The 15,373-nt window shown below is 43.8% G+C and overlaps 1 protein-coding gene across 1 annotated transcript in view; it reads left to right on the top strand.

The window, feature by feature from the left end:
* SLC7A14 (solute carrier family 7 member 14) overlaps positions 1 to 13,384 on the top strand; it is a 105,462-nt gene extending 92,078 nt beyond the window's left edge. The window contains exons 8-9 of the mRNA XM_045539651.1: positions 1,040 to 1,917; positions 12,790 to 13,384. Coding sequence (XP_045395607.1) covers positions 1,040 to 1,917; positions 12,790 to 13,112 — 1,201 coding nt within the window. The 3' untranslated portion in view covers positions 13,113 to 13,384. The remainder of the gene's footprint in view (positions 1 to 1,039; positions 1,918 to 12,789) is intronic.
* Positions 13,385 to 15,373: the final 1,989 nt, after the last annotated feature.

The following is a 15,373-nucleotide window of genomic DNA, read 5'->3' as shown; positions in this document are numbered from 1 at the left end:
CTCAGGGGAGCAGAGGAGTTTGGCTCAGGGACTTTATCTCTGTGGCTGTCATCTTCTGCTCCATTTCCTCGGGCACCTTCTGAAGCCATCACCAGGCCAGAGCTGCTGCATTTGGGTTGCTGGACAGATCAAGAAGGGTCTATGGTGATGGAGATGTGATAACTCCACACATCCAAAGGGTTTTTCTGCTATCAAAGAAAATTAAGAGGAAAGATGCTGGGGCTTCAAGAACATTTACAGTCTGTGTGAAACGTGAAAATAAAGGAGGAATGGAGGAGAGAAAGGAGGACAGACCAGGGGAAGAGAGAGGAGGGGAGAGGGAGCCTATAGGAACTGCTAATGAAGCGCCCGCCATTTCATCGGCCTTGTTGGTCTTCTCTTCTTCAGTTGGTAACTAGCTGGACTTGAGCCTGTATCTATGAGCACAGATTCTTAATCGTTGTGCTATTTTGCCAACTAAATCTCTGTACATTTGTTATAGAGCAATGTTTCTTTGGCATAAATCAGAATCCTCTGAGGATCTTTTAAAGCATAGTTTGCTAGGACCCACCCCCAAAGATTCTGATGTATTAATAGTAGATCCTGGATGAAACCTGAGAATCTACATTTCTAACAAGCTCCAAGGCGACACTGCTGCTGCTAAGCCACAGGTCTAGCGGACCCCCAAACAGGTGCATGACTCCCTCCAACCATCACTTTTTCCCACAAAGCCTGGACTTCAACACAGAGCTCTGATAGGCCTCCTAGATTGAATCAACCTTTCCCCTTACAAATGAAGTGGGCACTTTAATATAAGAATTTTGCCTTAAAACCAAAGAATTAAAGTGAATTCCCTTTAAATTATATTCCAGGGACCAAATTCTGGGTGGAAATAGCAGCTGGATTTGAAGTAGTGAATGCAGAATGAATTGGAGGAGCGGGACCAGGAGGAGTTAACCACACCAGCCTGTGGACAGTTCCAGCCCCTTCTGTTGGCCATGTTAGAATCGGTCACCGTCTGTAGCCCACCATTAACCCTCTGCTTGCACCTCCCCTCCAGGTTCCTGGCCCATGTAAGCTCCTACACAGAGACGCCAGTGGTGGCCTGCATCGTGTCGGGGTTCCTGGCAGCCCTCCTCTCGCTGCTGGTCAGCCTGAGAGACTTGATTGAGATGATGTCCATCGGCACACTCCTCGCCTACACCTTGGTCTCCGTGTGCGTCTTGCTCCTTCGATACCAACCCGAGAGTGACATCGACGGTTTTGTCAAGTTCTTGTCTGAGGAGCACACCAAGAAGAAGGAGGGCATTCTGGCTGACTGTGAGAAGGAAGCCTGTTCTCCAGTGAGTGAAGGGGACGAGTTTTCTGGCCCAGCCACCAACACATGTGGGGCCAAGAACCTACCATCCTTGGGAGACAACGAGATGCTCATCGGAAAATCAGACAAGTCAACCTATAACGTCAACCACCCCAACTATGGCACCGTGGACATGACCACAGGCATAGAAGCCGAGGAGTCTGAAAACATTTATCTCATCAAGTTGAAGAAGCTGATCGGGCCCCGTTACTACACCATGAGGATCCAGCTGGGCCTTCCAGGCAAAATGGACCGGCCCACAGCAGCCACGGGGCACACGGTGACCATCTGTGTGCTCCTGCTCTTCATCCTCATGTTCATCTTCTGCTCCTTCATCATCTTTGGTTCCGACTACATCTCAGGGCAGAGCTGGTGGGCCATACTTCTGGTTGTTCTGATGGTGCTGCTGATCGGCGCCCTGGTGTTCGTGATCCTGCAGCAGCCAGAGAACCCCAAGAAGCTGCCCTACATGGCCCCTTGCCTCCCCTTTGTGCCTGCCTTTGCCATGCTGGTGAACATCTATCTCATGCTAAAGCTCTCCACCATCACATGGATCCGGTTTGCGGTCTGGTGCTTTGTGGGTAAGCAACTTCCTCTGGAGCCTTGCAAGTTCCCTTTTAGCAGCTTAAGCATGCTTATCCCAAAATTACCTCCTAACTGGACTAGGCAACTCCATTCCTAGAGAATTCCAGCTTGCATTCTGCATTAGAGCCAGTAAAGCCAGTTGTTCCTTCTCTGCCTGTCATGGTCTCGGTCACTGGCTCTGGAAGAATGATGCTGATTAATCCATCACTTCACTGAATACGGAACTGTTGAAAGTTCTTTCTATGTTAGAATCATTAGTACCAGAAAAAGTCCACATAAAGTGAACCTACACTTTTTTAAAATGGACAAAGATATTATAATAAAAGTGAGGCAGGGAAAGGTTGATTGATTGGAATTCTATCTTAGAAACTAAAAATTGTGAAACAAAAAATTATGAAAAAATTTATTTATCTTACATTTGACAAATTACATTAAATTAGCAATCATGCTCTAGTTTTTAAAATGAACAAATTATGAATTAAGTGTGGACTTTGGCATTATTTTTCTGACAGATTTGCACCATTTAACATCTCTCACTTCATACTGACTTTTGTAAAATATTCAAAGGTTTTTCATTTTTTTCCCAAGGTACTTTTCTCATCCTTTGACATTCCAATCATTCACTTGGGAAGTACCCATCCTACCATCGTTCTTGTTGACTTTCTGTCTTCCGCTGTTAATAACTGATATGACTCTGTTAGGTCCTCAATTGTCCACCACTTTGGGTATGAATTCAAACTGTTCTCTAAACCCACTTTCACGGACTTCAAGAAGTCCTATACCTTTTCTGAGATTTCTAATTTTACTTTGGGATCAATTTATATTGTATTTTCCTTACATGTTTATCATCCCTGACAGTCACTGCTATTTACGAGGTGCTGGGGACTGATGCTAGTGATAACTTGAGAGGGATGTTTCGGTGAAGACTAATTTCAAAGTTCCCAGCCACTGTTTTAATGTGGTAACCCTGGGGTCTCTGGTAACAAACACTTAGCTGAGGAGGATCCTTAGGAGCTTGGCGGAATAGAAGAGTAACAGAATAGGTAACCCCTGCCTAAAGGAGAGGTGAGACAGATGCATATGAATCACCTAGCCTGGGCAAGGCCACAGAGACTTACTGGTCAGGAGCCTGTTGGCTCCTTGGGATCACGGACATGGGTGTTCACCGTGTGTCCTCTGTGCCTGGAACAGAGTGCCTGTGCTGTGTGCTCAATGAATACTTCTTAAACATTCTAAAGCACTCTTCAAGGAGAAAAAAAAAAAAAAACTTCCAGTCAGAATAGCCAGAAAGGACTTTGAGGAGGTAGAATTTGAACTGGGCCTGAAAGGTAAGATTTAGATAGAGGAAAAACCAGAGTGATCAAAGGAGAGGATATATGTCCTCCAGCAGATTTCTGGCCACTGAAGGCCATTCTATGCCTTCCTGTAAGCATTTTGTCCCAAGTTTACACTTTTCTAAATCCCCCTGTTGAATTTTAGGAAGATTTCTTGAGAGGACCCCACTGACTCATCAAAATTTTAACCATTTATATGATTTATTTACATTCTCTTATCTCCAAACATTTTTCCACTGGAACATGTAGCTCCAATGGAAAGATTCTACTCTGGACAGAAGTGACTGAAGTGGGCAGAAATATTTTAGTCATGTATTTTACAAATGAATGAAGGCGCAGACACAAATACACACAGGCTTATTCATTCAGTCACAGACTATTAAAGCTGAAAGGAGCTCCAACATCTAGTACACAGTTGCCCACAGTGTGGTACCCATTACATTGGTAATACTTCAGCTAATTTTAGAAAGTGTATGAATGAACTTTTAAAATATTGTACAGTTATTGTACATTTTCACATTGTATTAGAAAAATCACACACTCACCTGTGAATCTGGTCATTTCACAAATACAATTGTGTAGGAAGAGACTATATAGATGATTTTTTAAATTTAAAAAGTGAGTCATATTAAAGAAAACCATTAGTAGTAGTACAGGTGCCATATGATTCACAGTAATAATTAATACTTATATAGCATTTATCACATATCAGCCATTATTCTGAGGGCTTTACTTATTTATTTAATTTACTTATTTAATCCGCACCACAGTCTCCATTTTACAGATGAGGAAACTGAGGCACTTACCTGAGGCCACCTAGTTAGAATATAACAGAGCCAAGATTGGAGCTCAGGGAGTATAGGGCCAGAGTCCATGGTTATAGCCACCATACTAAAAAGAACTAGAGTTGCAAAACACTCATGTGTCCACCACCTTCCCACTCCTCTTTCTCTCCATTTTACAGACGAGTAAAGTAAACCTCCAAGAAGTTAAATAACATGCTCAAGGTCAATGGGAAGTTATTCAAAGAGCTATATTACTAGAATTCAGTATACCCACGCTCAGATCTGGGCTCCTACCACCCCACCAGGGTATTTCTGAGCAGACTTCATTGATCAGAACATTTGATGGGGATTAACAGATAATATCAGGACTGGCTTCATGGGCCTACAACCTGTGCAAAGGGTCCCATGCTTGGTTTAATACTCTGCTACTGCTATCTTGAATTCTTAATAATTTTTGAACAAAAGTCCCGAAGTTTTCATTTTGCACCAAAAATTCTACAGCCAGTTCTGCATAATATCTATGGTCTCTGAAGCGCCAGAGGCATTTTGCAAAACTGGTAAGAGGCCCTTGACTGTGGAGTCAAACAGTGCCAAGTTCAAATCACAGCTCCACCATCTCCTTTGTCTTGTGACTTTGGGAAATTCACTTATTTGGACCTCAGTTGACTCATCTGTAAAAAAGCAGATAATTCTATCAGCCTTGAACTGGTTGCTGTTTGGGGCTTAAATGAGAAAAATGTTGGAGAAAGCAATAAGAAACATTTGTTTCCTGGCTTTCTTTTAAAAATGTGAAGTGATTCATTGTCCACCCGTATGGACTTACTAGCTGTCATATGCTAAAGCACGATGTGAACCTCTGCTGACTCAGGCTGCCCTTCTAGTTATCAGGCAGAGGGAAACTCCCCGAGCGCCTTTTGTAATTTCGCTGAGAGCACAAACTCCAAACTCCCTCCAGAAACTGCTACTCACTAACTCAGAGGTATGCTACCCTGCAGCCTGGGGCTGGCCGGGCAGAGGGCACAGGTGTCTATAATTCAACAGGCAACAGGTAATTCCGATAAGCAGCCCACAAACCACATTTGGGAAGGATTGCTAGTATTTCTGGGCACCTGCTGCTAACTGCTCTAGTATCATAATTTTTGAAGGCTGCCATATGACAAAGTTTTACCCAGAACAAATATTCTCAACCCTGGCTACAAATTAGTATCACCCTGGGTTGCTTCTGAAAAATTCTAAGCCCAGACTCCCCCTACAGAGATTTTCTGATTCAACTGGTCTGGTGTGGCCAAGTGCTGGGTAATTTTTAAAGCTTCCCCAGGTAATTTTAATGTGCAACCAGGTTTACAATAATCTAGATCAGTGGTTCTCAAAATGTGGTCCCAGATTAGCAGCATAAATATCACCTGGAAACTAGCTAGAAGTGTGATTTTTTTTTTTTTTTTTTTTGAACTCCATCCCAGATGTACCAAATCAGAATCTCCAAGGGCAATTTGCTCCAAAGGCAATTTAGGGCTCAATCACCTGCAGATGATTCTAATGCATGCTCAAATTTAAGAGCCACTGCTCTAAAGAGAAGACTAGATTATCAAGCAGGGCAGATAATCTAATTACAAAAACTTCCTGGTTTTCAAAAACAAATTTTTGCATATATAAAATATATCCATCCCACAACCCCAAATTGGCTTATAAAATCTTTAACGATCTTATAAAATAAAGATCCCACCTCTAAACTTCTGAGCTTCCAAAATATCAGATTTTTCTCTGTATCTGAGATCGATTTATACATAGTATAACTTTCCTGGGGAGAACATTAGAGATATTTTTAAATGGAGCTTCTTATGAAACATCAGCTACTTTTTAAAAAGATTTACATAGTTAGGCTGAGTCATAACTTGATAATCTTCTTAGACACATTTTTTTATCCAACCTTTTCTAAATGAATCTTAATTACAGCATTTTTGTAACAAAGTTTTGCTAAGCTTTTGACCTTCAGAAGAGCAAACTTGGAGAGTACGAGGAGGCACAAGCCCCAACAAGATTTTCCATCACATTTCTTTTCCTTCAGACAAGAGGAATAGTTCAAATAGCAAATGTTTATTAATCCCAACAAAGTAAGCATAAAGCAGTACTCTTTTTTTCCTTTTCTCCCAGCTGACGCAGTTTTGTGAAAGAACATCTGGAGGGGTGGGGCAGAGCCTCAGGGAATATGAGACTAGCGGGGCTCAGTGAGAACACCAGGGCATCTTTCAGGTCTACTGCTCCCAGTGGGCCTTTATTATAAATTAATCATCTGTTACAATAGCTCATGGCACCCTTACCCTGGGAGCTGCCAAGTTGTCATCTGGAATTTTTTCAGTCCCTCTGAGGAAAATGAATTCTTGTCTATAGGTTTAGAGACGAGACAGAACTTGTGATATGGGCAATGGACCTCATGAATCCTATCCCAAAATATAAATATTCTCCAGTGAAGGCACCCCATATGGTCTTTACCTGAGCCACCATCTGAAATCCTGTTGAAAATTGACCCAATGCAGCCATTGTGAGAAAGGGAAGAGGAGGAGAGAAAGGGGTCGTGATTTGGGACCTGGTAACTAAATTCTTGATGTGTCCCATCAGTAAGTGGGAAATTCTCCTTGGAGGCAGAGGAGAAAACAATTGGCACTTTCACCGTCAAAATCATGCTTAGAAGAGCAGGAAAAATCCCGAAGGCCGGGATGAGGATGGCAGGAGGGCTAGTGGGATTCCAAGGAGGGAGCGTGGAAGTGGATCCTGCATCCGGCGAGCCTGCCTGCTGGCAGAGGGTGCCGAGCTGGACACAGACGCAGCGGCAGAGGGGGCAGCGGCTCCCAGGGTTCTGCAGCCAGTGGCAGCTGAAAGTCGGCTCTCCCGTGAGCCAGGATGAAGGGAGGCAGGGCGGTCGCAGAGGTGGAAGGCGCTGGAGCTGGTGTGTGGAGGGCACCTGGGATAGACTTTGAGCCACAACAGAGGGGGCATCTGCCTTCTTTCCCTACACACTATGTTCATGAAATTCAGGCAAGTTGTTGCTTGTAGTTTCAGTTTGTTCATTCTCATTGCTGTCTAGCCTTCCACCATGTCCATATACCACAATGTATTTATTCACTCTCCAGTCCATGGACATTTAGGTTGTTGGGGCTGTTACGAACAGAGCTACTATGAACATTACTGTACATGTTTTTGGTGGACACATTTCTCTTGGGTTTCTGTTGAGTTAGAAGTGGAATTGCTGGCCCAGATCACTAGATTTGTTTCACATTTTTTAACAAGATTGCACTGCCTCTCATGCCCCTTATACATCTCAAATAGAATAAAGGTCCCCAATTTCACTTTGCAGATAGGAAACTGGTGAGACATAAGGTAACATGACTTCCTACTAGATCAGTTGCAGGGCCAGGGAGAGAATCTCCCCACAACTCCATGCTACGCCTGCTCTTCCTGGCCACACCATGTTAAACAAACACTGCTGTTGTTAGAATCAACAGGGCTCTTGGTGGTATTTATAAAAATAATCAGCAACAGTGGGAGTTGGTGGGTACTGCTGTGGGTGGGGAGGACACTCTCATTACCATCCAGTCTCCGTTTCTGCATTGGCAAGTGTCTGTTTTGGAAAGTTGATCCCAGAGTAGTCAAAATAAAAAACCCTCTGGGCATAACAAAGTGCCTCGGCTATCTGCAGTAGGCAGGGCTTCCTGCTGGAAAGGCACCCCAGGAGGAGGCTACTCCACCCAGCCCGAGGTCAGGTGGCCCACGTCCCCTCGGCTCTGGGTGTGGAGCCGTGTGCAGAGGCCAGGGAGCTCCTGGGGACCCCGGACAGCAGGGAGCTGCTCTTCAACTGGAGTTTGTGCCCTCAGAGTCGGAAATCTGCTGTTATTGTTTAGGTCACCCAGTCTCTTTTTAGAGTTGAGTTTTTGTTCTAGGTTTTCTCCCGTATGATTGGGACCCATCTCCTGCACCCCTCTCGCTTGTAGGCTTGGGGTCCTTTGCTTAATTTGTGCTGGATGGATCAACACAATTAGATGAGTAGGTGCTTCATCAACTGACACTGCGGGGCCCCAGCATCTGAAGGCGTGCTGGACGTGCCTAAACCTTCCCTGGAGGCACCCGGGTGGGATGGGAACGGCCCTCAGCTTGGAGTCCAGGGATGTGTTCTAGTGCTATTTCAGTTACGGATTTATTGTACAGTTCTTAACTACTCCGGGATGATGGAAGAGAAATTGCTTTTTTTTTTTTAGTAAAGGGCTCTATGATCACAAAGTGTTTTATTGCATAAAGGAAGCCCATTCAATTGTTAAAGACATGATTTTTCATCTTGTCTAGCCTGAACCGCCCATAGGAACATTTTCCACCAGGGAACTACTCTATGGAAAAGATGCCAAAGCCTCCCTTTGAATATTTCCCTTAACTGCAAACAGACTTTCACAGGACTCACCTTTGACCAGGGCTGGCATTGAGCCTGAGTGCCCCGGTCCAACCATGTCTGTTGTTAAAATATTGATACACTTCTGTGTTTACTGCTAACTAGTCACTGTCCTGGCCACACCAGGCACCCCCCACCATGACCCATCAACTAAAAAAATAACTGCAGCCCAGTAGGGGAGCGTTCAGGACCCTGCTACAGCATAAAAGCTGACTCCTTTCTGATTTTTAATATCACAACTGCCTTTAATTTATTACAGATATAAGATGTGTAACTCCAAAGCAATGGATGTAAGTCATCTGTTTTTAAAAAACAGCAGAATTAAACATACAAATGGAATAAATAATATTATTAATTAGCCATCTTATTCTTGTGGCTTGGTTCCAAGTGACTTCTAGCTTATTCCAAAATAAAATCCACCCTCAAAACATAAAATTTGGACATCTATAAGTGTTTATAAAAGAATATGATTCCAGTCCCAGTGACAATCTTAAATAAGAGTGCCCCAAAACTATTTCAAGCAACAATGGCATCATTGAAATAAGTGTGTAGCCTCATAAGGTGAAGAGTTTTCCCCATATGTGTAACAATTCAGAGAAATTTTAATACCACTGGATATCAGACATTAAGAAATTATTAATTTTTAGATGGGCTAATACTTATGTTTTTTAAAGGAGTCTATTTTAGAGATACATAGTGAAATATTCACACATGAGACCTATGATAGAAGGATTCCTAGAAAGAAGGTATCAGGCTTGAGGGTGTGGGGGGAGCCAGTGATGAGTCCATGGGATTCGTTATACTGTTCGATCCCCTTTCTGTATATGTGTACAATTCTTCAGAATAAAAATTGAAGCAAAATTGTTTTCCACCCCTGGTAGGTGGGAGAAATAAGAGAGATTGAAGCACCCTGCATTAGGGCATGGAAAGCCCTGGAGGATTCACCGTCCAACCGCTCACCATGGTGCTGTGGTCAACCCCTTATTTTTTCCATGCTTCAGTTTTCTGTCTATGAAATGTACATAATCATACACACACACACACACACACACACACACACACTCCTTCCCCAAATAGGTTTAAAGGATTCTAAGCAAGACACCATTTGTATAGCATTTGGAGCTCTTTGGGAGAAAGGTGCAACATAAACGATGCATTAATATTGGACCTCAGCACACAGAGGTGTTGTGTGAAGTTTAGTTTAGATGATTCAGAATTCCCAGAAACCCTAGAGAGTTTTCAGAAACTACCTCATGCTTAGTTGTCTAAGCCAACTGGAAAAAGGAGCAGAAACAAAATCCCCTGTTCCCACACAGGAGGCGCTGAGCAGCTCTGTTTACTTGCCTGACACAAAGCCCTTGTTTATGTGTGACAGATGGTAGAAATTTCTCTCTCTCTCTCTTTTTCTCTCTCCCTCCCTCCCTTCATTTGTGCCTCTCTGTTTCTTTGTCCCCCTCCACTTTTCCTTTTCTCCAATCCTTCTCGGCCTCACACCACTTTTCCTGAAGTAGGCAGACAGAACGCCAAGACCTAGGAGAATGCCCTTCCCCGAGCAACTGCTGGCCCTGCCAGGCTGCCTGCACACAGCTTCTCAATGCAGGGCACTCGAATTCGAAATGTATTTTTGAAGACAGAGTGACACACCTTTGAAACTGTAGGGGGCTCAGAGCAAACATTAAAAGACCCACAAATATTTATGTGGCAGGTTTCCATGGGTCGCTTTCCCAAAGTAACCATAGTCAATGTGTGCACATACACACACATGCACACACACACGTTCCTTCCAGCTCTGGCCACTCCCAAAGACAAATGTAGACCTAACCTCTTGCTGAATATTTACTGCAGTAAGCACAGTCTATGAGCCAGCCGAGGGGAGAGAAGATGAAGGACTGGCTATGCAAGAGACTTTTCTTTCTTCATATAAAAGGCTGGTTCTGCCCCTCTCAGACTCGGGCAAGTCACTTAGTCTTTCCCAGCCTGTTTCTACTTCTATAAAATGAAGGTATTAGAATGCATAAATGATCTGTAGCATCTTTTCCAGCTCTAAATAGTTATGATTCTATGAGCAATCATACCAAGGTTTTTAGTGGGGGCAGGGAAAAGTCTGTTGGAATCGATGTCAAACCAGTGATCGAGAGATGACCTGTGCAGTAGCAGAGGAGAGAAGTCAGGGATGGGGGAATAGAAAAAACGGTATTAGGTTCAGTAGAGAAATAACTCACCTATAAATAGGGTCAGAGAAGGAGATCAGAAAGGAAAGAACTGGCATAAAAGATACCAAGCAGGAGTAAGAGATGAGATTTGGCACCTGCCTAGATGTCTAAGAGAAAAGATATCAAAAAAGCCAAGCTGTGCAAACAAGGTGTGTGCCTGCTGGCCCTGCTTGGTCACCTGAAATTCATTCTCAAATCTCAAACATGCTTCAAACAGAGGCACACTCCCGGACCCAGCATTCTGGCATTCTTAGAAGAGGCCTTAATGTGATGCCTGGTTCTGCACAAGGATAATAACTATTCCCCATGGCCACCCCCACCCCCAGACGAAAAAGAGTAAATACTCATGCTCAAAAAGATGAAGCCACTATTTGAGAAGTAATAGCTACATCTGCAAATAATTAACTCCAGGATTTATTATCAATTAGGACTATAAATCTCTGCTTACTTTGGCTCCTGGAAACCTGATTTCACTAGGGGGTTGCGGGGAATGTCATTTGAGACCAGGAGGGAGAAATCCGAGCTTGAAAAGACACACTTCAAATTCAAAAGGGAGCAAGATTTCTCAAGCACCAGAGCAGCAAAGCAGGCTTGATTTGTGGTTCTAAGCAAACAGCCCACCAGACGTCCACAGGGTTAGCAAAGTCAAAGTGGCCAGTGTCACTCAGAAGAGGGCGTTGGGGCCAGGAAGGAGGTTGAGTAGCTGAGGGGACCCCAGTGGCCAGGCCGTGGCATGGCCTGAGTAGGTGGCAGAGTTGTATCAGGTGCATCAGGCACAGTTCCTTATCTCAGGAGTTCCGTGACCACTGGAATCACCTGGGGAGCTTTAAAAACATACCTATGCTTGGGTCACACTGTAGACCAATTAAATCAGGATCTTCAGGGATGGGGCTTGAGTATCAGAGTGGTTCAAAAACTCCCCCAGTAGCTCTCAAGTGCAACCAGGGTTGAGAACCACTGCTTATCTCATTTCATCCTCAAGCAATCCCATTTTATAGAGTTGCTATAATCTCATGGTTTTACAGACGAGAACATGAGGCACAGAGAGTCTCAGGTAACAGGACCAGTGTTGCACAGCTAAGAATGATGACGGCAGGATTTGAACCCAAAGCCCACACTCTTACTTCTTATGCCTTATGGCCTCCAAGGCTGTGGTTCTCAGCTCTCCGGGCCCTGAAACTTCATGGGCTTTTCAAGATTAAAAAATAGGGGCTCTCAAATTATTTTTATATAGTATTCCAAAAAAAATCATAAAAATGAAGCATTATCCCATATTAATGCTACATATTAACTAGAGAGGCAAGTTTCTTTCCTTTGGTTGGAATGACATCGACACGAAGAGGTTGCACTGGACATATCATGCTCATCAAGAGTGCTCGCTCATTCATTCAATAAACATTAAGCGCCAGTTTTCTGCAGAGACTGTAACATAGTACCACCCTGTGCAGATAACCACACAACAGATGTTCTAAGGGCCATAACAGTGGCGTGCACTAGCCACTGAGAGCCCACAGAGGGAAGCAGGCAGCTTAGAGTGGCAGTGATATTCCTTTGGTGAATGAAAAATGGTGAAATAAATCAGAGGATAATACATGCATGTTGCTATGTGGTGAAACGAGATGGAGTCCCTCAGTATAAGTAGGGGATAATAAAATGTTATGAGAAGGTTGGGAATATACTGTTGCGGATCCATAAATATTTAACCCAGGGTAGAAAATGCGAATTCCTGGCTGGCAGCTTTATGAGTGCAGTGAGCCGGGTATCACCATGGGAGGTTGGGGCTGAGGTGACCTAGAGAGCCCGTATCCTGTCTAAGGAGGCAGCTAGTTCTCACCTCCAGCCAAAAATTTCCACGAGGAATGTGGATGCAGTGTTGTCAGACCTTTCGACTTTTTGGGAAAAGCTGTAAATATGGGTTGCCTAATGTAAGATCTCCCGATTTTTACATGGCATCTAATTCAGCGTTTTGAAAAGACACCATTTAGATAAAAGAAAACACATCTCCTCCAGCTCTGATTTCGCCATTGAGGGTGATCTCCCTGCCAGTCCCACGGATTCCCAAAGCAACTGCTTATTCACCTGTGCCCTTCCCCTCCTGCAGGTATGCTCATTTATTTTGGGTACGGCATCTGGAACAGCACCCTGGAGATCAGTGCCCGAGAAGAGGCCCTGCACCAAAGCACGTACCAGCGCTACGACGTGGATGACCCCTTCTCGGTGGAGGAGGGTTTCTCCTACGCCACAGAGGGCGAGAGCCAGGAGAACTGGGGCGGGCCGGCCGAAGACAAAGGCTTCTCTTACCAGCAGATGTCAGATGCGAAGGCAAACAGCCGGACAAGTAGCAAAGCGAAGAGCAAAAGCAAACACAAACAGAACTCCGAGGCCCTGATCGCAAACGATGAGTTAGATTACTCTCCAGAGTAGGAGTGAACACACGAGAGGTAGAAATGGTGATGCCTGATTTTCAGTAAGTTAACCTGTGGGCTGGAAGGTGAAAACCTTTCTGGCTCTCATTTCACAACTCCAGCCTTTCCCAAAGTCAATCCCCAGTCATAGCCTGTCATTTACTACTTTTGCTCTTCAGGATAGTTCCGTAGAAAGGCTTGACCTGGGTCCCTAACTGGTCCTCTTATTTAAAAACTAAACAAGAGGCTACACAAAGTTCCATCTTAGGCGCAACCATCAGAGCTGATGGTAGCAAATGTTTCCTAGGCCTTTGCTTTGCTGGTTGAATCTTTTTGCTACTTGCTGAGACCCCAAGAAGCAAGGAGCAAACTTTTTGGACCCCACTGAGGCTGCAGCTCCTCCGGGAGATGTGCCAAAGCAGGGGAGGGGCATGTGGTGTGGGCACAGGGCGGCATTTCAACCCCCTGCGACACGAGGGCAAAGCTCTGTTCTCAGCATGTCGGGCTGAGCGCTGCTCCCCCGGGTCAGGGTGGGCAGGTGGGCACTGGCACTTCCTCAGCAAGCAACATTTTGTCTTGAAATCTCACCCAAACAAAATTCATGGAGAAGACTTATGCTTCTTTTTATTCCCCAATGTTCTCACAGTTTCCAAACTATAATTTTAGGCTCCAGCAAAAGTCAGAGACCCTGAGACCATTTCCCCAAAGATTTCAGATTCACCATAAAGCAGTCATGCAGACCCAATCATATAGTAAGAAGTACCATCAAAGCTCTACCTAAATGCCCAGGAAAAAAATTAAATCACCATCTCCTGCAGTGAAGGCCAAAAGGGCACTGGCAGAAATTAACTCTCTTGTCATGCCTTCTCTTATAGCAGACACTAAGCTCCTGCTGACACGATGAAAAGAGGGCAAAGGTGGAGCATGATTTCACGGCGCTACTATGCCTTGAAGAAGTAGGCTGTTTGTCTTATAATCAGATAAAAATCTTTACAGGGAGAAGTGACCCAGCCACTGAGATCATATTGCAAATTCTATTCCATATCTCCGAAATTATAAATTCTGCAGTTGTTTGAGATATGCAGCCACTTGATTGGTGGGTGCTACTCTGAAAATAAAAAATGTCGAAGCACAGCTACTTAGGTGATTACGTTCCACGAGATCACATTTCACTTCTGAACCTTATTCCTCTGGGGTAGCTCACTTTTAGAGGTGAATTTTTTCTGTTACTTCCCACAGCAGTTTCACTGAATCCCAGAGAAATATCTACCCGGTAAGGTCTAAATTTGGGCCATAAGAGAGGTTCTTAAAAGAATTTCCTCAGAAATGGGCCATATGAGAGAATTTACAACAGGAAAAACCACACGGGCTACACATTCTACTCTTGGGTTACAAGGATTCCTGTGGCTGCACAGAGATGTGTTTGCACATATGAGAAGGCACCATTTGAATCAAGCTAAAACCTTGGTGAGAATTTCCTGAAAGGGGGTGCAAAACAGCAAATTCCTTGCCTTCTCTCTCTTGGATTTATTGTTAAGCCAAAAGTTTTCCAGAACACATTCACTAACATTTCAGTCTGTTCTTTCTTAAAGGTTGAGGTTGGTGCCGTCTTGGCATGATTTAGGGTTACGATGAGGAGGCAAAAGTCCGCATTTTCATTCAGCTAGCACTGATTGAAAATATACCAAGTGCTAAGTGATGGGAATGAAAAGAGGTCTAACATCTGCTCCTGGGGGCTCACAGTCCGAGAATAAGCAGCACTGGAGCTTGATAAGAACAGAGAACACAACCAAACTTGACAAGTCCTCATAACAGTACACAGGGCTTTAACATAACATATAAAGACCAATTGAAACTAGTTTTTTAAAAATACCCTTTAAATAAATTGCATATCACACCTATAGCCAATGAATATCATTAAATTCAAATAACTACAGTTTTCTAGATCTTCTTTTTTATTCCTCTGTATTAATTATTTAGAACTCTGGTTTCCTGAGGTCATTTTGTCATTTTAATGTAACGCTTGACAATGCTGTGTTTTCTCTTCCCTAGACTTAATCATAAAGACATAGTGCCTGGTCTGTGAAATATATCCCTGGGGATTAATTGTAAACTAATTTATCAGTAACCTTTGTGAAAACAAAGTTTTGAACTGGTTGCAGGACTCAGCAAATCTGCCTACTTTAAATACAGTCTGCTAAGCTTGATATAAATCTAGATACATGGGATGGGTGGTATTCATGAATACGTTCAAGAGAAATGAGTGCAAAATAACAAAAT

The sequence above is a fragment of the Lemur catta genome, chromosome 1 (genome assembly GCF_020740605.2).
Source record: "Lemur catta isolate mLemCat1 chromosome 1, mLemCat1.pri, whole genome shotgun sequence".
NCBI classification, from domain to species: domain Eukaryota; kingdom Metazoa; phylum Chordata; class Mammalia; order Primates; family Lemuridae; genus Lemur; species Lemur catta.
This window is presented reverse-complemented; position numbering and strand designations above follow the sequence as displayed.